At 41.3% G+C, this 22,268-nt stretch overlaps 1 protein-coding gene and 1 non-coding gene across 12 annotated transcripts in view; both read right to left on the reverse strand.

Annotated features, from left to right (window-relative positions):
• RBFOX1 (RNA binding fox-1 homolog 1) overlaps positions 1-22,268 on the reverse strand; it is a 1,983,080-nt gene that overhangs the window by 480,411 nt on the left and 1,480,401 nt on the right. The window contains exon 1 of one of the 11 annotated variants that reach the window (XM_087973171.1): positions 13,871-14,075. The exons of 8 other annotated variants lie outside the window; for them this stretch is intronic. In XM_087973171.1, coding sequence (XP_087829297.1) covers positions 13,871-14,014 — 144 coding nt within the window. In that variant the 5' untranslated portion in view covers positions 14,015-14,075. Of the gene's footprint in view, positions 1-13,870; positions 14,077-22,268 lie in introns of those variants that run through there. 2 more of the 11 variants (XM_087973170.1, XM_087973169.1) reach the window with 2 other exon arrangements.
• On the reverse strand, positions 21,219-21,343 carry LOC113421003 (U6atac minor spliceosomal RNA). The gene has a single exon (XR_003372117.2). It is a non-coding gene; the product is annotated as a U6atac minor spliceosomal RNA (small nuclear RNA).

A 22,268-nucleotide genomic window follows, 5' to 3' on the forward strand; every position in this document is an offset into this window, starting at 1 on the left:
CTAGTGTGAAATTCAGACAGAAATGCAATGAGATTCCCAATATACAAATAATACACATATACTACGTCATGTAGTCAAAATCAGAATACAGAATGACAGAGTGGAAAGGAGCCTTGGGAGACTACTAGAGCAACATTCTGCAACTAGGCCTGTGATTGCACTGTTATTGTTTGCTTTGGGAAGAAAACTGCTTTGTGTTTTACATTTTGTCAAGTCAACTGTCTTATCTTGGCAGGAGTGATCATCCCACTTGGCAGCTGAATCATTATAAATAGACCAAAGTGCAATCAAATAAAACAAAAACAAAACCTACTGACCAGCCAACCAAAACATGTTCTGTAACTTCAGGACAAAGGATGAACCTTGCCATGAAGGTCAGAGGTGGGAAACCCAGGTGATTTATTCCTCACCCAGTTGATGTCAAAATGGTAGAACAAGTATTGTGACATCATATAAGCTCCATTCTTTTTGTATTTGTGTAGCAACCCTGCATGTGATGATGGAAGCGGTTGAGTTTATAAAGTCCCAATGCTCATTTCACTACTCTGTTCTGCCCTGGACATCCTGTGGGCCCCTCATGTCCCGCCCCAATTCTCATTGACACCTTTAGTGGAACAACTAAAAATAAAATACTTCAAGCTGCATTTTTATCTGATTATAGTTGCCTAATTTTATGTCAGTTATTTATTTAGTCATATATTCTTATGTTGCTTTTGTTATCAGGGGAAAATGATTTCCAAGTGCAGCTCTAACTTTGAGAAATCTCAGTTGATGGCCAGTGTGCAAGACATTCTGAATCTCACAAGAAAGGAGGAAAAACCTGTGTCTCCACTTAGATCTATTTTTTTAAAGAATTTTCAGTGCAAATTTGGATTGTAATGGAATCTGTATCCATAGCAAGAAGGATATGAACAACTGAATCTCCTGCGAGTGAAATTTCTACAACTAAAGAGATTTTTAAAGCATTTAGTTCCATGCAGATTGGTGCTGAAATAGAAAGCAATGCACCTGTTTATGAGGATAGATAAAACTGGACCAAGAAAGTACAAATTGTGGTGACACCAGTGAAACACAGATTGCATCATACTAGCACAAAAAGTTTAGAATTGGGAATAACTGACTGAACCATCACATTCAAACAATTAATGCCCAGTTTTTATTTTCAAAACAGGATTCAAAATCCCTGTAGAAATGGTCTATGACAAATTTTCTTTTCTTTAAAATGTTGTGACAGAGTAAATTGGAGCCCACATACATTTCACACACAAGCTACAAAAGTTACAGCTTTGATTCACAACATTTTTCCTTAAAATGCTTGAGCAATAGATCTGAGAATAAAATTAGTTAATGATTTAGGGAGACCAGTAGTTTCCAAAACAGTGTCTTAGATTTGACATGAATCTAGTTCAATTTTGTATATTCAAGTAAGATGCAGTTTTAAGCCTTAACATGGGTATGAGACAGTGGGGAAGAACGGGGACCAGTCTGGGAGTCTGGGGAGGACTCGGACGAGGGTCCTGTGTCCAATGCAGAGATGAGGCCAGGACCATCTGGGAGTGGGGTGCTGATTCCGGAGCCTCCAGAGTCTGGCAGCAGCAAGGCAGAGGAACCAGGGGAGCCTGTTCCCAGTGCGCATATGCACAGAGGTGCCAGAAGGCAAGAGCAGCTGAGACAAAAGGGGCGACTTGGGAGTAAGGCTGGGAGGTGATTGCCCCTCCCATAAGGTATAAAGTACAGGCAAAGATGATGAAACCTTTGCAGGAAGCAAAGTAATTCATTCAGTTCAGATTCAGGCAAAGATGATGAAACCTTTGCAGGAAGCAAAGTCATTCATTCAGTTCAGATTCATTCTTGAAGCGCTTTGTACTTCAATTGTTTTTTTTCTCTAATTCATTTGAAACTTCCATTATTGGCAGTATTTCACAGGAAAGAAAGGTGGGTGCTTATCTCAAGGGACTGTTTGAGATTCATTACTGGCTGGGAATGAGAATAATTCCCAGCGTTGCAATAAAACAATACTTGTTTTTAAAATAAGGGTGTGTGTATTTATGGTCTTAGAAGCCTTGGTGTCATGCCCCTGGTGGAGACTGCCTCTGAGGAAGAGGAGGAACAGCCAGTAGGAAGAGGAGTGGAGGTGTGGCTCCAGAGGTGGTGGAGGAGGCTGGGGAAGGGCAGAGGGGCTGAGCAGTCAGAGGAGGACCCAGGCCCATCCCCTCTTCATCCTAGGGCACACAGGGAGGAGAGGATCAGGATAAAACATGGTCTACTCAGGAGGAGAGGGCCATGATCCTCTTCATGGGTTGTAGGTGTGAGATTTGCATAAGAGTTTCGACCTGCATGCTAACAGACGCTGGAGACAAATTAGTGTTTTATTCCTAAAGAAGGTTTATCTTGGTTGACGTTCTTCCAACGGACTGTCCCTGGTTATCTTCTTGAAGTTGGTAATTATCTATCCTGGTCTGTCATGGGAACTTTATTCAATGCAGTTTGTTTTTGTTTATTGCTTTGTTATCCGGTCTTTGATTTTGAACTGTGTTTCTTTCTTTTGAAATGTTATTTTGAAAATAGCTTACTCGTCCACTGTGAACAATTAAACAGTGAAGCCAAGTTGAAGGCATTAAATGTCTTTTATTTACGTTTTGGTTTTTTATTATATTTCTGGGTCATCACATTTTGTCTCCAGCTACCCCTTCAACTTGTTTCTGCTTTTCGTGCGGTGACCATGGATCAGCTCAGAGCAGACAACACCCAGTTAAGCCAGCAAGTGGCTCTTTTGACTGCACAGGTTGTGCAGATGCAAGCTATCTGGCCATGCCGTAAATGCCCGGTGGCAATGCTAGATAAACCTGATGGATCGCTGGCCCATTTTCCAGCATTTTTGGGGCAGTGCCAGCTTTATATGAGCCTTCGGCCAGACAACTTCTCCACTGACTGGGATAAGGTGGGGGTTTTGATTATTTTGTTGTCAGGCTCTGCAGCACGTTGGGCAACGCCTCCGTTGACCCAGCCCAACCAGGTGTTGGACAATTATGCCGAGTTTTGCTGTCAGTTCCAGGCCATGTTTGAGGACCCTGTTTGGAGCCAAACAGCAAACAGACGTTTGAGAGAGTTGAAGCAGGGATGTGGCTTGCTCATGGATTATATTGCTAGCTTTCAGGTGGTTGCCCAGGATGTACAATGGAATGAGGCAGCACTATTAGACCAGTTTCAGGAGGGTTTGTCGTCGGAGCTTCTGGACATGTTGGTGCGCACTGAATGCCCTCGCACCCTTCAGGAGCTCATGCATCTGTGTCTTCGTATTGATGCTAGGCTTCAGCAGCGACAGGTGCGATGACGGATGGAGACTGCATCTGTTCCCAGCAAGACGGCGCCCTTGGTGGAAGTGCCTTTGGAAGAGCCCATGCAGCTGGGGGCTGCCCGCCCTCGCCTGACCCAAGTAGAAAAGGACAGGTATCATCGTGATGGGTTATGCCTCTATTGTGGCAATCGGGGCCATTTTGTGGTCAAGTGTCCTGTTAAGACACCCACAGCAGCAATGTCAGTGGTAGTGGGAAATGAGTATCGCCTGGCCTATGGGGGTCTGTAGGTCAGGTTTCAAAGTCCCTGGGCCAGCCATCTTCACCTTCCTTGGCATCCTCGCCATCTTTGACATCTTCGACATGTCCGTCCCAGTCGTCATTGGTGAAGCATCTTGTGCTGACAGCAAGTGTGTTTGTGCCTGGTTATGGAGCAGTGGAAATCCAAGCCTTGGTCGCCTCAGGGGCCATGGCCAATTTCATGGATGCTCATTTTGTTGAGCAGTGGTTCATTCCCCAGCAACAGGTGTCCCCGCCAGTAATGGTGGAGATGATTGATGGTCGGCCCCTTTGTTCGGGACCTGTGGTTGCTGCAACCAAGCCCCTTCGCATGTGTATTGGGCAGCATGTGGAGGAAGCCGTGTTCTATGTTGCCGCAGTACCTTATTTTCATGTGGTGCTGGGTTTGGAGTGCTTACAGGCCCATGATCCACAGATTGTCTGGTCATCTGGAACTGTGCAATTTCTTGATAGGAAGTGTGCCAACCATTGCTTGCATTCCTGTGTAGGAAATGTGATTACGCCCGTGGGCTTGGATCTACCTGTGGAGTTGGTGACCTATGTTCCAAGTGGGGGGAATCAACACACTGACGCATTGTCCCGGAAGCCCGAGTATATCCGAAGGGAGGACAAAATCTTGCTCCAGACGGTGATTCCATTGGAGCAGTTTGCAGCCACAGAGGAACCTATGGACCTTCGAGTGAGGATTCTGGAGGCGCAGCAACAGGATCCATTTGTGGCAGCTTGGCCTCGTGAATTGGATGAGAATGGGAGACAAGAGACAAGGGCATATATTGGGGACCTGTTGCGGTTCCATGATCGCATTTACATGCCTGGATGTCCTCTTCATGATCTTACGTCAATGTCATGATAGTCCGGAGGAGGACACTTTGGGGTGTTCAAAACACTGCACCTCATCTCAAGGACATTTTGGTGGCTGAGACTTAAACATGATGTGTCGGGATATCTGGTGTCCTGTGGGATCTGTGGACAAGCCAAGTATGCTCCTGGTGCACCCCCTGCTCTCTTGCAGCCATTACCCACGCCAGAAAGACCTTGGGGTGCAGTTTCATTGGACTTCATTACTGAATTGCCACCATCGAAGGGTGCTACAACCATTTTGATGGTGGTGGATATGTTGACTAAAATGGCTCACTTTATTCCATCTGTGGGTCTTCCTACGGCCAGAATAACGGCCCAGTTGTTTATCTCCCATGTATTCCGGTTACATGAGTTACCAGACTGAATAGCATCAGATTGGGGGGTACAATTTACAGCACGCTGGTTCTGTTTTCTCTTTTGTTCTGCTGTTATTAAACTCTGCCTATGGTATACGCTGCTCAGAGGCATTTGGGATGGAGAAGCACAGAAATACATGTAGTAAAATAAAATATCAAAATAATTTCACCTACACTTGAGACGTCTTGCCACTTCTCTGAAAAACTATGCAGACTTTCTTCAAGATTACTGTGGTTTAAAGGCACCAACTCTTAGCAAATGGTAAGTGTCTATTCCAAACAACTGTTACACTAAAGATCAAATTAATTCAGGTTAAATACTCCTGATATGTATTATATGCATTTATATTTATGCATACAGTAGGTTTGTCAAGATCACAGTAGGTGAAGAAACAACTACCCAGTTGGAGTCTATGAAGGTAGTTGGACTAGATGACCTACAAGGCACCTTCCAACTCTGTTAATCTGTTAATCTAAAAATGATCTAAAGAGATTCTCAGTCATCCAGCTCATGGTTGTCCCAAAGGCGCTTTTTCAAGAGGCAACTGGATTTTCTTGGGTTTTGTTTTTGAAGATGTTTCACATCTCATCCAAGAAGCTTCTTTTGTTCTGAACTGAAGAAGCTTCTTGGATGAGAAGCGAAACATCCTCAAAGAAAAACAAGGAAGTCCAGTTGCTTCTTTAAAAAGCACCTTTGGGATACAAAGTTGGAGGATAGAAATTGTACAGAACATTCTTTGCTCGGGTTTTAGATTTAGGCTTAGAGGTTTTTCCTCTAAGCTTCCTGCTTGACTCCCAGATGTTTCATTACCAAACTAGTAACATCTACAGCAGGGTGCAGCCAGAATTGCTTACGCCCGATGCTGGAAACGTAAATCTATACCTCCAGATGAACTGGTCATTCAAAAAATAATGACCTGTGCTGAGATGGATAAATTAACTTTGATATTAAAAGAGAGAGAAGAGACTGAATACTATAAAATTTGGGGGAAATGGTATGACTGGATCGAACAAAGATAGTTAAATGGATGATGAATCAAGGATAAGCAAGATATAAGTTAAATGTTTATATTCACATAAATTGTATATATTTGTAAATAATGCACAAAATAGTAGTATAAGAAGAATGTCACAATTTGTCGAATCTAAGATACTTTCCCTTTTTGCCTGTTTTTTTGTTTTTTAAAGTTATAAAAGATTAATAAAGTTTATTTTAAAAAAAAGATGTTACCTAGTTAGGTAACGAAATGTCCAGGAGTCAAGCAGCAACCTAGGAGTAAAAAACTCCATCTAAACAGTTGGAGGAGTTAGATAGCTGTCCCGAATGGTAGCCCTGATGCCAATATTATGCCACATGTTCATCTAACAAGATGTCATTCTGCAAGGATTGGGCAACTGCACAGCAGGGTTCAGGTTTTTTTTTTTTTCCTAATGGAACTTGCTGTATTGATAGACATATTAGTAGAGTTTCCATGGGCAATTGTAAGGCTGAAGCTGGGCCATATGAGTATTGATGATCTTTCAAACAGCTCAGTCTAAACTATTTATGGCATTGAACTTGGGTGAGAGTTAAATTGGCAATCAATGCAGCTGAGATGGAACTAACATTGTTATGTTCCAGTTCATTCTCCCAACTGGAATGCTCTATTGCACAGCAGCCACCCTTCCAAAACTTATTTAAAGTAAGACAACATACAACAAGTTTTCTTATTCTTCTCTGTAACTTTAAGCACTGTAACTCCTGTGAATTTAAGCACTGTAACCAAGTATGGGAAATTTTGAATCCACCAAAAAAATTGGACCCTCCTGGTAATCAAAAAAACATCTTTGAATAGATAGATCCAGCAAAACCTCTAAAATGTACATTTCATTCTTAGAAATTATACATCTTCCTTCCTTTCCTTTTCCTACCTTCCTTTCCCATCTCCCTTCTCTCTCCTTCCTTCCTTCCTTCCTTCCTTCCTTCCTTCCTTCCTTCCATCCATCCATCCATCCATCCATCCATCTATCAATCCATTTCTTCTTTAATCAAGCTGAAAAATATCCCCACCAGCAGTACTTCTGTCAAACCTGCATTATGACTCAGCTGGGAATGAAAACTATGATATAGAATAAGGGTCTTCAAACTTGGCAAGTTTAAGACTTGTGGACTTCAACTCCCAGAATTTCTGAGTTAACATGACTGGAGGAGGAATTCTGGGAGTTGAAGTCCACAAATCTTAAAGCTGTCAAGTTTGAAAACCCCTGAATAGAAGGAGAATCAGGAGGCAGAAGGGACAAAGAGGAGGAGGAGGAGGAGGAGGAGGAGGAGGAGGAGGAGGAGGAGGAGGAGGAGAAGGAGAAGGAGAAGGAGGAGGAGAAGGAGAAGAAGAAGGAGAAGAAGAAGAAGAAGAAGAAGAAGAAGAAGAAGAAGAAGAAGAAGAAGAAGAAGAAGAAGAAGAAGAAGAAGAAGAAGAAGAAGAAGAAGAAGAAGAAGAAGAAGAAGAAGACTTTGATTAAGCAATAACTTGTGCATTGGTGATTTAAGGGATGGTACTTGTTTGAGGGGGAGGGGGAACAAAATTCCAAAACTAGCAAAAGGAAAATGGTAGAACACCTAAATAGTAAAAGTTTTGGCTGTCAGATCTTTTTTTCTCCCTGCCCCTTGCATTTTGTAAAAGTCTAGAAATAATATATATTTTTAAAAATGTTATTCTTCAAAACAAAATAATCATCTCTATATAGAAGGGTGAATATTCTACCCTTTTATTATAATCAGTAAAAGAAAGAAACCAATTTCTCCAATATGATTTTTTTTCTTCATTCAATATCTCCACTATGAACTACTTTCTAGTCAAAGACAAAACAGGTTGATATTGAAGTTTTAGTTCAATTGCTTTCAATTTCCTGGTGTCCAGCATGAGAAATGGCTCCATTTAAGACGAATTACCCTTTGCACAAATCACTTCACCATTTAAAATAAACCAAATGCATCATCATTAACTGGGGGGGAAATCTACCAGTCGCATGATATTGACAATGCCATGGTTGTGCTATGAAATGGACTTGAACGTGAACTCTTTGTTACTGCAAAGCAGAACTACAAGAATTTTCTTTTTTTTTTTTTTTACAAGGGACCAGATTAAGTTTCTTGTGGGTTGCTGATAGTGGCCTCCAATTGAAATGAGCTGAAGACATTGATATTTGATAGAACATTTATTTCTGCATCAGCTATCCATGACTTATTAGAGATCCATGGAAATCTTACCTTCCTTTTAACAAAGGAATGGATGGATGGATGGATGGATGGATGGATGGATGGATGGATGGATAGATAGATAGATAGATAGATAGATAGATAGATAGATAGATAGAGGAGGAAGAGGAAGGGGTAGGTGGGGACTTTTTGGTGGTATCTCCCATTTCAGAATGATCACATTAATGTCCATAATCAGATAATGTCCATATTTCTCTTTCTCAGCACCAATCTATTTTTGTGCTCACAAATACTTTAATAATAATGGTATATAATGATGTAGTTAAAACAATATTATATTTTATTCTGCCTTTTCAATATAATGGTTTAATATGTCTTTATGTGTCTCTCTCCCTCTGTGATTTAATATCTGCTATCCTGGTTTCTTTCATTCTTGGTATTTTTTTTTATTTGCTCCAATGAGTTGTAAATAATCTATATTATTATTGTGCTCTGTTGGTATGACTGGTGGGTTTTCATCAAGTAACTGTATTCTAATCGCATTAGAATAATATAATTACTGTTTTTAATATGACGATATATCAATAATCTACTTTATTCAATTATTAATGAATAGATAGATAGATAGAGGGATAATTAAATTTTGGAAGATTGGGTGTATAGCATAACAATGGGTGACCTACATAGTATATATTAAAGATTCCTGGCTGTGTTGAGATGAATTGCCCAACTACAAAAATAGAAGGAACACAATAACTCAACTAACTTCCATCAGTTTTTGAAAACTTATGTCTCTTGTCTGCTTTATAAAGCCAGCTCTGATCTCGGATATCTAAAAGATCTTGAAGGAAAGAGGGTAGAGTCCCACATATATAGAGCTATTAAAAATATGAAAGCTAGCCTGAATCAAAAATGGAGCCTATTGTAAGGAATTCTATGGAGATGGGATCTGTGCAAATCCTGGTACTCTAGGGAAGGAAGGAAGGAAGGAAGGAAGGAAGGAAGGAAGGAAGGAAGGAAGGAAGGAAGGAAGGAAGGAAGGAAGGAAGGAAGGAAGGAAGGAAGGAAGGAAGGAAGATAGATAGATAGATAGATAGATAGATAGATAGATAGATAGATAGATAGATAGATAGATAGATAGATGATGGATGGATAGACAGACGGACAGACAGATGATAGATGAGAAAAGAAAGAGATAGATACCATATACCTAGATAGATAGATAATCAAACAAACAGATGAGAAATGAGAAAAGAGATAGATAGAATGAAAGATAGACAGATAGATAGATGAGAAAAGATAGATAGATAATGAGACAGACGATAGATGAGAAAAGAGATAGACAGACAAACAGATGATATATAGATAAGTAAGAGATAGAAACTGTAGATAGATAGATAGATAGATAGATAGATAGATAGATAGATAGATATAGATAGATAGATAGATAGATAGATAGATAGATAGATAGATAGATAGATAGACAGATAAAACATTTTTCCATTTCAAGCTTTAAAGATTCTGACAGAGATAATGCTGGTTTCAAATATATTTTACCCCCAATGATATTTTTGGTATCATGCTAAAGACCACTGCTATAATCCTATATGTGTTCAGCTGAAATGAAATCCCACTGGAATCAGGGAAGCTTTCTTGAGATTAAGCATTTCTGCTTTGGTACTAAATTTGGCAAGTTTGTCACACACAAAAATCAGCTCAAATGCTTATGAACAGCTCCTCTTTGTGGAAACTAACACAAGATTTTTACTTTTCCTCTGCCTCTTAATAAAGAGCTTGCTTGTGATTTTTTCCCCCCAGTAACCCAGAGAAGGCCTAGAGCAAAGACATCTGATCTGAACTATTTAGCCCTTTCAGACCTCCTGATACATCAGTTTGAATTGCTATGTCTACCAAGGAGCTTCCTTCTTCAACAAGAATATATTAGGTAATCTAAAGAAAACACAGATTGCCATTAGTGTGGAAGATAAGCAATTTTATGGAGACTTCTAAAAAAATAATTCCGTGACCGCATAGAGAATCTATAAACCTAGCAAGTTTTGTTCATCAAGTGATATACCAGTATTTTAAGAAATAGAAACATAAACAATTCCCAGATTGGAGTCTTTCGCTCATGGATTCTCTAGAGACAAAGGAAGAAAATGTATATATAACCAGTAAATGTTTCTTCATGTCTAAGAAAATCATAATAGCGTTCCGTGGTTTCATGCACAAAATCAAATTAAATCCGTGAAAGCCATATCATTTTTTGTTAAAGCATACATCAAATTTATGGTGTTAAGTGATCTGCATCTACTTAACCAACAGACAGAAAACCTGCTCAGGACTAAAAATCCCATAATTCTGCATCAAGAATACAAAAGGAATTGAATTGCTCAGCTGTTGGAGAGACATAAACTAGTGGATTATGGTAGGTTTATATAAATTATATGTCATAAAGTAGATTGGGAAAGTGCTGATATATTTTTTTCCCAGCAAGGGGAAAAATGATTTAATAAATTTATTAGTAGCAATGAATGGGTGCCAACTAGAAAGTACAATTATGCAAGAAGTTTGGCAGTTTCAAAGCTTAATTCATGTTTTTCAGGCAATTATTATTCTAAGTGAGTCTGTGAAAGGCATGAGAAAAAAAAAAAAGGTTATTGATGGGAAACTTTTCCAGCTTAGAGTAGGAATTCCCCAGCTGCAAAGTGTACATTTTCTAGGCACATTAGCAATGGTTGCATAGGAAAAAAATATCCAGGAAAAAAAAAAGATTCAATAAACTTTCAGTACTAGATTTATTCTGTGGCAAGGATTTTCAAACTCTTTCAAAATGGGATATTCCCAAAACTGTGATCCAGAATTAAAGAGAGAGAGAGAGAGGGAGGGAGGGAGAGAGAGAGGGAGAGAGAGAGAGAGAAAATGGCTGCTTTGTTGTTATTGTGGTCTTCATATTCTCGTGGAAGACCCATCAAGCTCTCCACAGAACATGCTTTAGCAAACCTTGTTACATCACAGCTTCCCCATGTTTCAATAAGAGGATCTAGAAAGATAATTTGGATCTGGATGCTATTCAGGGGAGCTGACCAGCACATGGGGTGAGGAAAATGGTTAACTATTCCTCTGCTCCCCTACAAGACCCTAAAGCAGTAAAGAAAAAATAAAAATAAAATAAAAGTATTCAGATTGGAAAGGTGTAGATATTTAAGCACCTGCAACATTTATGAACTGATTTGCCAGATGTGGGAAGAAATCTCCAAGTCATGGATTCATAACTGTATTAATGGGTGTGCATTAGCACATTAAAAACAGCTTACATGAAAATAAAATTTAAAAAAATAAAATTAAAAAAATCCAGGCTGATTAAAAAGTGTTAATGACATAATCTTCTGCTGTGCTGCAGAGATTGAATCCACACCAAGAGCTAAAGAAGAGAATCTTTAAAGAACAGCATAAAAGTGCATTAAAACTGCTTCTCATATTTTGTTTCGGACTGAAGAGAAGACCCTAAAATTTACCCTATATCCTAAAACACCCCTAAAAGAATTGTGAGGAGTTCACCCAAGGCCCATGTATATTTTCATAAATTGGGAAAATATACAATGCTTGGACTTCAGTTTCATAAATTCTTTCCAAGCCAATATAAGATGAAGGGGTTGCTGCCCCAGCCTCCTTCATCTTTTTGGCTCCATCATCTGCCTCATAATTAGGCGATCATGTCGCTTATCCATCCAGATTAAAGTTTATCTCTGTCATATTTAAATGAGTGTATGGGGGAAAAAAATAAAGGAAAAAATACTAGGAACAAGCCCTTCCTTCCTTCCTTCTCTTCTTCCTCTCCAAGTTAACATAGGAAAACATGCAGATGTACATACATACACAAACACAATAATCTTTCCTATACAGTGGCCTTTTTTAAAGATGGCACACAGAAAGTGTGACAGTCACATCAAGAACTTTAACTAAGACTCTTAAAAAAGAACACACAGAAACAAACACACACATGTGCACAAAAGAGAGAGAGAGAGAGACAGAAATTCTGACACACAAAACCCACCCAGATATACGAGGCTAATTGTAAAGATGAACCTTTTAACACTCAATTAGTTCCTTCAATCCTAAATCTGTTTCCTCCGTAGTAGGAGCAAGATTGCAAGCGTGACAAACACACCAGAGTTGACTTGATTTCTTTAGAGCTTAAAATAAATTAAGCTATAACTGCCCTCCTTTATAGAGATCAGTGATCAATTCAATTTTATTTTAACAAGAAGACTACCGGAGAGGAAGGAGGAAGGAAGCATTAGTACGTTACTTATCTTTAAAAAAAAATATTTCCTCTCTCAAAAAGATAAATAAATAAAAGAGAGATGGACAAAGGAAGAAACTTCAGCACAGAGGCACAGAAGTCATCTAAAATATCTTAGGAGATGAGCGTTAATAGCTAAGAGTCGTAGTCCCTTATAGTTCAGGTGAGCTATAATAAAACTCAGAAAAAGGGAGGAGGGGGAAAGAGAGGACACTCTCCACAGAATACATGCAATTAATCACATTTGCATGACAATCTATTTTAATCTGGCTTCTGCAAATTTAGAGTCCCCCTTCACGGGAGTAGTGAGCGCAGATGACGATTTGCAAATCTGGATAGTATAATTTTTTTAAAAAAAAATATGGACTAGTGTGGGCGCACAGAGGTTCAGCACCTTGGCTAGAGATAAAAAGCCACTGCTTTCAATTTGATTACTTTCAACTAAACGGGCTTGGAAGCTTCTCTTTCCCTGCTCTTCGGTACCGTTTTTTTTCCCCTCCTCTTCCTGTGGTTTCATCCCCAAGACCTGAAAAACTCCATCAGTACCCGGAGAAGGTTGATAGAAAGAAGACGCCGCTTTAAAAATAAGCCAAGTAGACAGCCGTGTATTTTTAGAGGGAGAAAAATCCGCCGCCCCCGCCCCCCCAGAACAGTGCCCACCACTTCCCAAGATCTAGGCTGGCAAATCGCAGGTTGACAAATGACTCATCCGCTAAAACTGATCAACTTCTCAAATGTTCGCGGCGGCGGCGTCTCGCCTATTCAATAGACTCGCTCGCCCTCCAACCGCAGCTCCTTTTCAACAAAGAACTCGACCGCGGTTGGCGAAATTTCCAAAGCCTAGAGTTAAATAAAAACTTCAGAGGACCATCGGAAGAAGCATTTCGTACCTCGGGGTTAGAAGGGGGGGGTTGCAAGTCGGAGTAAGGTAACGTTTCCTTCCCCCACCCTTTTCCTTTAATTACCCCCCCTTTTTTGCGTCCCTTGCCAAAACCTTCTTAAGTAGCAAAAAAGAGCAACGCCTTAATTCCGTGCAGAAAGAGAAACAATCAATGCGTAAGAAAAGCATCGGGGCGAAAAACAAAACCAACCAACCAACCAAAAAAAAAAAAAAAATCACCCTTCAAACTTTCCAAAACCGTGCAAATTTAAGACCCCGTTGAAGGACTCCGACGGAAGAACGCACGGGATTCAAATGTGAACCCCCCTCCCAAGAGTTATAATGCTTTTCTTATTGACACGCACACATACATAAGGGAACCGTTTCTACAACAGAAAGGCAATTATACACTCCATTCAGGCAGAAAGCTACCCCTCACTCCCGTCCAAGAGGCGAGGAATAGACAGAGAAGAGGTAGCGAAGAAGGCGCCTAAATCAAGAGAGTCAGAGATGGGGGAGTGTTGTGTTTAAAGAAAAGAAGTGTGTGTGTGTGTGTGAGGGAGAGAGAGAGAGAAAGAGAGAGAAAAGGATAGAGAGGAGAGAGAGAGAGAAGGAGAGAGAGAGAATGTGTGGGTGTAGGGAGGAGAGAGGGAAAGAAGTTGCTTATGGACTTACCTGCTGTAAGTACATAAGAGTCAAGGCACAGGAAAGCTGGGGACACATACCCACGTTCGGAAGTGCCACGCAAGTTGTCCCTGTCAGAGGATGTTGCATGTTGCCACTCTCGACTCGGCGGACGACAAGTGAGGGGGCTTGCATGAGGAGAGACTTAATCCTGCCTCAGCGCCAAAAAGGGTGAAGGAAAAAAAAAAGGAAGGAAGGAAGGAAGAAAGAAAGAAGGGGAAAAAAAAAGACGCGTTCTTTTTCCCACTGTCTCTCTTTCAGCCTCGCTCTCTCTCCCTCTCTCCTCCTCTCTTCCCCTGTAAAACTGCCACCGCTCACTTTCTCCAAAGAGGAACGGGGGGGGGGGCTTTGCTTCCAGCCGAGAAAATCAAAACAAAAGAACACCCCTCCAAGACAGCGCGCGCGAGCGAGAGAGCGAGAGAGCGCGCGTGTGCACGCACTCTTGCCCCGCTACTCTCTTCTTGGGGGGGTCTAGGAGGATCAGCGATGAGGATGAGGAGGGTGTTGGTGTGGTGTGTTGGTGTGTGGGAGGCTCTCCTTCTCGCCCCCCCGCCCCCGCGTGTGCAAAGCCTTACACGCCGGGCAACTCTCAAGTCAAGGCCATTGGCTCACAATTGTGTTTTTTTTCTTCTTCTTCTTCTTCTTTATGTCTTTTTCCTCTCTTGCTCCCCACCCCCACCCCCCAAGCTAAGCGAAGCCAAGGCAAACAAAAAAGAAAATCTGGAGGGGAAAAAAAGGGGGGGGGGTGAGCCGGAGAAAAGCGAGCGGTTTTAATCGTGAAGAGAGAAAGCCGCCTACAGCCTCCGAGCAAGATTCCCCCACAATGTCACCGAACGCATGAAGGGTTTTCTCTCTCTCTCTCTCTCTCTCACACACACACACACACACACAGAGAGAGAGAGAGAGAGAGAGAGAGAGAGAGCCCGCTTGCACACTCGCTGCTCCCTTGTACGGGAACAAGAGCAGCGCCGAGGGGCTGCCGAGGAGACAAATCCAACCTCTTTCTGCTCCCCACGGATTCAAGCAACGGGCTCCTCTCATTTGTCCAAGGGGATCCCAAGACAGGACGGGCCCCCTTGCCCACTCACCAATATTCAAATAATTGCGTGTGTATGTGTTTAAATCCCCCAGAGATTGGCAAAGAGAGAGAGAGAGAGAGAGAGAGAGAGAGAGTTATATTGCACCACCGGCCTGAGGTTTGGAGTCAATTAATGTCAGTGGCCAGCTGGGACTGGAAAAAGGGTCCTGGGTGAAACCTCCCACCCCCTTTCCTCGCAAGCCAGATCGGAGATTTCGTTGGGTGTGTGGCAGGCCTTGGACTTTCAGCATGGCCTTTTCAGAGGAAAGCCGAAGAGGCAAGCAGAAGAGAGGAAAGGAGATGTGAAAATCCGGGTTAGGAAGGATGGAATTGCACCAGAAAGTTGGCGCCTCCAGGAAGGAGAGCACCTTGGGATGCTCTCCTTGGGTGTGGCGAAAACGCCCTCAAGGATTCTGGACAGGGCACACAAACCGAAGCAATTAATCATTTCAATAATTGTTGCGGTCATTAAGAACACAGTTCTTAAGAACAGTTCTAGGAGAGGCTACCCAAAACAGAGTGGTGGTCTGAATATAGGGACTAGCGTTTCAGGGCTTTGAAAAAGTGTGTTTGTGTCTGTATTTGTATTTGCATCTCTCTCTCTCTCTCTCTCTCTCTCTCTCTCTCTCTCTCTCTCTCTCTGTATCCTTTTATTTCCCATCACCTCCCTCAAGCTCCTCCCACCAGCATTTGCATTTTCGCAGGAGTTTGTAAAAGACCATTAACCAGGGTGAAAAATTAGATTAGGCACTGCAGTTGAATCTTTAAGGAATAAAAGTCACGGTATGGCAAAGTCCATTCCCCACCCCTCTCTGCTGCCTTCAGGAAGAAAGGATCCAAAACAGACCCACCTATGTAAATTCCTCTCATTTAAGATGATTAAAGGTGGCCCAAAGCCCTATCCATTACGAGAGGCGATTCTGCCAGGTTAGGTGAACAAATACCATTAGCCACCCAGGGGAAAAAAAAAAAAACCCAAACTAATATTTACTTCTTCTTATTCTTTTTTTTTAAACTTATAAGTAATATGTCTCCCTAGAATCAGAGGCCCCCCTCCCCCCAAGTCTGCCTTCCCCTCTTTATTTTATGGAGTAATAATTATTCATTAGCAGACCAACTTAATCTTCATGTAATAAAACAGGATGTGAGCTGCAAATGAAATCATTTGTGCTTAAAACTTGTCCTTGAGGTCAAATTTCACCCTCTTCCTTTCCTCTCCATGCAGGATAAGATGCCAGGAAAAAAAATATACTAATGTTAATCAAAAGGAATTTGGACATTTCGACTTGAAGATTTCCTTCCTGTCCTTTCCTTCCCAGAGTTTTATTTTAAGAAGGAACTCAGGAACAAGAGCCAGATAAAAAAAAGTTATCTGTATAGAAGAAGCTAATATTGATACCCAGGAATGGAAGACTCAGTACAAGGGGCAAGAATCAAACATTTATCTCAAACTAGGAGCGTTTCATGTATTGCTGGGTTTTCTGTCTGAAATTGCTGCTGTATTCTCACATTTTCCTTTAAATTTTATTTTATTTTTCCCCTCCCCTTCCAGCCATTATTGAAATAAAATGCAAACAGAACACCAGAGGATTCCTGCATTACAGGCAAATTGTGCTTCACTTCAAAAGTAGCTAGCTGTTGTATAATAAGGAGTGCAAACATTTTTTTTTTCAAAAGGCTGCTTATAAAAAACACAACACAACACATTGGCAATCTCACCACAACCCCCTCTACCCACATGAAATGGCCTGCTAGGACTACAAACCACCCCAAAAGGCAGATATATTAACAAACCAGCTCCACCCTTATTTTATTTCCCCCCAAACAATAATTAAAATGCAAACACGCATGAACAATATCATACACAGACACATACTTGGGACTCACAAAGAAAGGGTGTCTTTCTTACACTGAAAAAGCCGACGTGGTTGCAGAGTATCATAAAGCTTGAGCGACTCTGATATCACTGCTACAGTGAACAACCAAAATTAATTTATAATGAAAAAGAAAAAAGAAAAAAGGAAAGGAGGGGAGGAATTGAAAGACTAGATACAGACAGACACAAAAGGAAGAAAGGAAACACTAACATAAAATGAAGTCTTGTATTGTCACTTATCTTTTTTTTCTCTCCCTTGCTTTCTATCTCTTGCCTTAAGCAGTCTCTTGTTCTGATAAAATTATCTTGCTTTTCCTTTCTCTTTTCCAGAACAATAAAACATGTTATTCAGCATATGCCTGTGATCTTCCTTCCTTCCTTCCTTCCTTCCTTCCTTCCTTCCTTCCTTCCTTCCTTCCTTCCTTCTTCCTTCCTTCCTTCCCTCCCTCCCTCCCTCCCTCCCTCCCTCCCTCCCCCCTCCTTCCTTCCCCTTCCTAATAAAAACCAATAATACTTTATTTTATAAATAAAAGATACAACTAAAATGCAAAATTAGTTATCAAAATATTTCATGAAAAATACATGGCATGGACAGATTTAAAAACCTATCTGCACATAATGTTGGGCTTTTAAAAATGTGAAAGAAAGGACGAAGCCATCAAACTTCAAATATTTTGTGGGGGAACTCCTTTGAACTCGTCCTGGTTGCTTGTTTTCTAAAGCATAAAATTTAAACAATGCATCATATTATGGGTGAAGTACTTCTTCCACCAACGGAGAAAAGGTTTACAACCAGGGAGGAGAAATATATACACGCACAAACACAAACACACAGATTAGAGAATTCCTCATGCATTTGTTCATTGATGGGCTGCACATGCATTCTGCTTTCCCCTTAGGAAACGGAGGATGAAAGTGAATTTTAGATTAATTATGTGGTTGTCAGCTACTGAGCAAATCCTATGTAGGTTTGTTCAGAGGTCAGATCCAATGTTACAACTGAGAGTCTTGGGGCCAAAACTTGTCTTCCAAAATTGCTTGCATTTGTCCTGCAGTGTTTGATGCAGTGTTTCTTTTTTTTTGCCACCCAGCACCTGTGCTTGTTTCAGTTCCAAACAAGTGATGTTTAGTGATGAGAGATGAAGTTGGTGTGACACAATCATTTGTGGCTGCCTGGGGATTTCCAGAAGTTGAAGTCTACAAGTCTTACATTTACCAAGGTTGAGAAACACCTATTTTAATGGCTGAATTGATACACCATATTAAAATACTGTTTATTAAATCATTCATAATGGGCAAGTCCTTGAAGTTTGTTAAGCTTTACAAACCACAACAGCTAGATTTGCACAAGGCTGTCACAAACCAGGAAAAAAAAACTATTGTATGAATTTCTGGATATTTGCTGATACTTTGTCAACAAGACAAGGTGAGATGGCAAAGGGTTGTTAAGTTCAATATCAGCTATTACCCTTGTGAGTTATTATTACCTTTATTGTCAGAGTACAACATGTGTACAATGAGATTGGCTGAACCTACCTTCGTGCACCTCACAACTCACAGTGATGACAGAAGTCCCCAACCCAGTCCCAATCTTATTACACTATGTGACCTTGTTGCACAAAGCTTGTTGTAACATTGGAACTGACCTCTGAACAAACCTACATAGGATGGCTCTGTAGCTGACAACCACATAATTAATCCAAAATTCACTTTCATCCTCCGTTTCCTAAGGGGAAATTGAACTTAGGAATCTACAGTAGATTAAAAAATGAATAGATACAGATTAACAGAGTTGGAAAGGACCTTGTAGGTCATCTAGTCCAACCCGCCCCCTGCTGAAGCAGGAGACCCTGCATCATTTCTGACAAGTAGCAGTCCAGTCTCTTCTTGAAAGCCTCCAGGGATGAAGCTCCCACAACTTCTGGAGGCATAGAAAATAGAGGTAGTCCTTGACTCACAATGGTTCTTTTAGTGACCGTTCAAAGTTACCGAAAAAAGTGACTTAGACTGTTTTTGTACAATTACAACAGTGGTGAGATTCATTTTTTTTTTTTTTACTAATGGTTCTGTGGGCATGGCTTGGTGGGTGTGGCAGGGGGAGGATACTGCAAAATCCCCATTCCCTCCCCAACCCACTAACCTGCTTTCCAGCTCCGTTCTCCTGTGCAGGACAACCAAAGAAGACCCAGCCAATCAGCTGGAACTCGATGGGAGGCAGAGAAGAGATGGGGTTGGTGGGGCCAGTCAGAGGTGGGATTTGCCGGATCTCCGAACTACTCAAAATTTCTGCTACCGGTTCTCCAGAACCGGTCGGAACCAGCTGAATACCCACCTCTGAATTACAACTGTTCCAGCAATCCCTCAGTCATGTGATTTACATTCGGATGGTTGACAACGGATTCACATTTACAATGGCGGCAGTGTCTCAGAATCACATGAACCCATTTTGCGACCTCCTGACAAGCGAAGTCAAGGAGGAATCCAGATTCACTTCACACAACCGCGTTACTAACTTAACAGCTGCAGTGATTCACTTAACTGTGGCAAGGACAGTCATAAAACAGAGCAGAACTCCCTCGTCAACGAAAATTTGGGGCTCGTTGGTCGTAAGTCGAGGACTACCTGTATTTTGAAATAATAAAAAGTGAAGAGTGAACATTCCAAAAACGTGCATGGGAACCCAAGCTTTATGTTGCTTTTGACAAAACAAATGCTCGTCAGTTAGTTACACACACACACAAAAGTAGATTATGCATGTGGTAAATGTTTTTTGTCAAGATTGTGAACTTGGAGTCTTCATGGAGATGCTGAAACAGTCATAAGTGTGAAAAACCATCATGAGTCCCTTTTTTTCATTGCCGCAGTGACTTCAAGCAGTCACTAAATGAACTGCTGTAAGTCAGGGACCACCTGTAGTACAAAGACATACCTTGAAGTCTTTCTAATTTAAAATCTACATATATAAAAGAGAAATGCCACTCATGCATCATCACAAAATCTCCAGAACCGTAAAGCCTACAAACTTGAAGTTTGGCACGTATGTTCCTCTTGGTTTCTAGGTGCTCACTAAGAAAGGTTTTTTTTCAAAATGACCATCAAAGTATTAGTATTTTGTATATTATTATTATTAACACGCTCTGATGCTAAGGAGTTCTATTCCCCCTCTCCACCTGAAAAGAAATCTCTTCCAAATGCAAAACACCACCAGAGGAGAGGAGTTTCAGTTTTAGTTTCACAGCACCAAGCAGCTTTAGTACAGAACAGTTGAGCTAAGCCACGCCCAGGCTCCTCGCTGTCTCCTTCTTGCTTACACAGCAAATACTCTTTCAATTTCCAAACAGCCCTCAACTCCCTCACACACTGACAGAACACTAGCCAGATGAACACCAATGGATGCTGGTAGGCAGAGACACAATTTTTTCCCCTTATTTTCCTCCCCCAAAACTAAGCCCCACCATATAGTTTCATAGCAAAGCACGGGTATCGAGCTAGGACATAAATAAATGAGGTTAATCTGTCGGTCCCTCATTGGCTAGAGGGAGCCAAAGCATCACCCATCAACCTCACTCAGTGAGAATCCTTGGGTGTGTGTGTGTGAGGAGGGGGAAGGCAAAGTGATCTGAACTGAGAAGCCCACGAGAAACTATCTTTCCCAAGCTTCAGCTAATTAATTAATTGATCAAAGCAAGCTTGCCAGAAAGAGGTAGCTTGATTTTTAAAGCAGAAATCCATCGATGGAAGAAAACATCGAGCGATCTCCTTTGGACCTGCCCTTGCACAAATGAAGATGTTACAACCAGGCCACTTCCCATGTCACTAAACTTCACTCATTTCTAACCAAAACGGGACATATTTTTTTTCAATTCTAAATCGATTCAGATGTTTTGCAGGATTTTTTTCCCAGCCTGGGGAACGACATTGGCCCCTGACTGGAATAGATCCTTGAACAAAAGAGGCAAAAAACAATTGTCCCGTACAGGTAGCTCCGTAGTCCTACTACTATGGTCAGAAAACTGCAAGAGCTGACCTTAGATTAGATTAACAGAATTGGTAGGGACCTTGTAGGTCACTTAGACCAACCCCCATTGGCTTTTTGAGCTGCCGCCGCACACTGCTGGCTCATATTTAGCTGGATGTCCACTAAGACTCCAAGATGCCTCTCTCAGTTACTGCTGTTAAGCCTGGTTTCACCCAATCTATACGTGTACTTTTTGGTTTTTCTTGCCTAAATGTAAGACTTTATTTATTTGATTTGATTTGTCAATCGCTTACAAGATAATAGGTGTACGTATAAACATAAGTAAGAATACAGGAAATAGGTATGAATAAATGGGGACAATAGGACAGGGATGGGAGGCACGATGGTGCATCTATGCACGTCCCTTAAAAACTGGTTAGATGCCACGAGGTAAGTGGCAGCGCCGTAACCATATGCGTGTTGCAAAGAACACAAAGGGCCTCTTCCATCCTTATCAAGGGAAGTGCTAGCCTTCTCTCTTTTATACAACAACTTGACTTTTCTCTACGTTGATTTCATTTTGTTAGATATGGCCCAGTATTCTAGTCTATCAATATCCATTTGGATCTTGAGTCTGTCTTCTTGGGTGTTGGCTATTCCTGCCAGCTTAGTATCATTCTGCAAATTTGGTAAATTTCCCTTCTGTTCCCTCATCTAAGTCCTTTCTGAAGATATTGAAGAGTCCTGGGTATAAGATGGAACCTTGTGGCACCCCACTGCTTACTTCCCTCCATGTAGACTTAGACTCATTAAGGACTACTCATTGAGTATGGTTTGTCAGCCAGGTGTGAATCCCTTTGGTGGTGATGCCATCTATCCCCCTTTCTTCTAGCTTACCAAGAAGTAGGTTGTGGTCTACTTTGTCAAATGCCTTGCTCTCGGCTTAGGACCAGATTAACACATTAACAGAGTTGGGAGGGACCTTGTAGGTCATCTAGCTCAACCCCCCCGCCCAAGCAAAACCCCGACCAAACTTGAGCCCAACATTTATGTTGCTGAATGAGACAGTTCTCTTAAGGGAATTTGGCCACATTATTTCTTGACTTTTCTTGCCATAGCTGTTAAGGGAATCACCGCATGGTTGTTCAGTGAATCTGGCTTGAGGGGGTTAGGACATTACATTAACCCCTGTTTGTATTTGTTTCTTATGTTTCTTTTTAGGAAGTGAAGGGGGGACTCCTGTCAGCTTTGGAATTGTTATTAAAAGCTTCCACACAGCGGTGGAGAAATGGAGGGGGCTGATATTATTTGAGTAGCTCTCAGTAGACAAAATAAATTATTTAGTAATTCAAGGACATTGTGAATGGTGCACGAAGAATTGGGACTGAAGGGGGATTGATTCACATGACGTATGATGTGGGAAAAAGGGGATGGTTTGTAGGTTGGGCCCTTGTGGGAAGTCCAGGGGGAAATTTTA

This window comes from Notechis scutatus, chromosome 12 (genome assembly GCF_049901735.1).
Source record: "Notechis scutatus isolate UNSWTSFEM ecotype Mainland chromosome 12, rNotScu1.2, whole genome shotgun sequence".
Lineage (NCBI taxonomy): Eukaryota > Metazoa > Chordata > Lepidosauria > Squamata > Elapidae > Notechis > Notechis scutatus.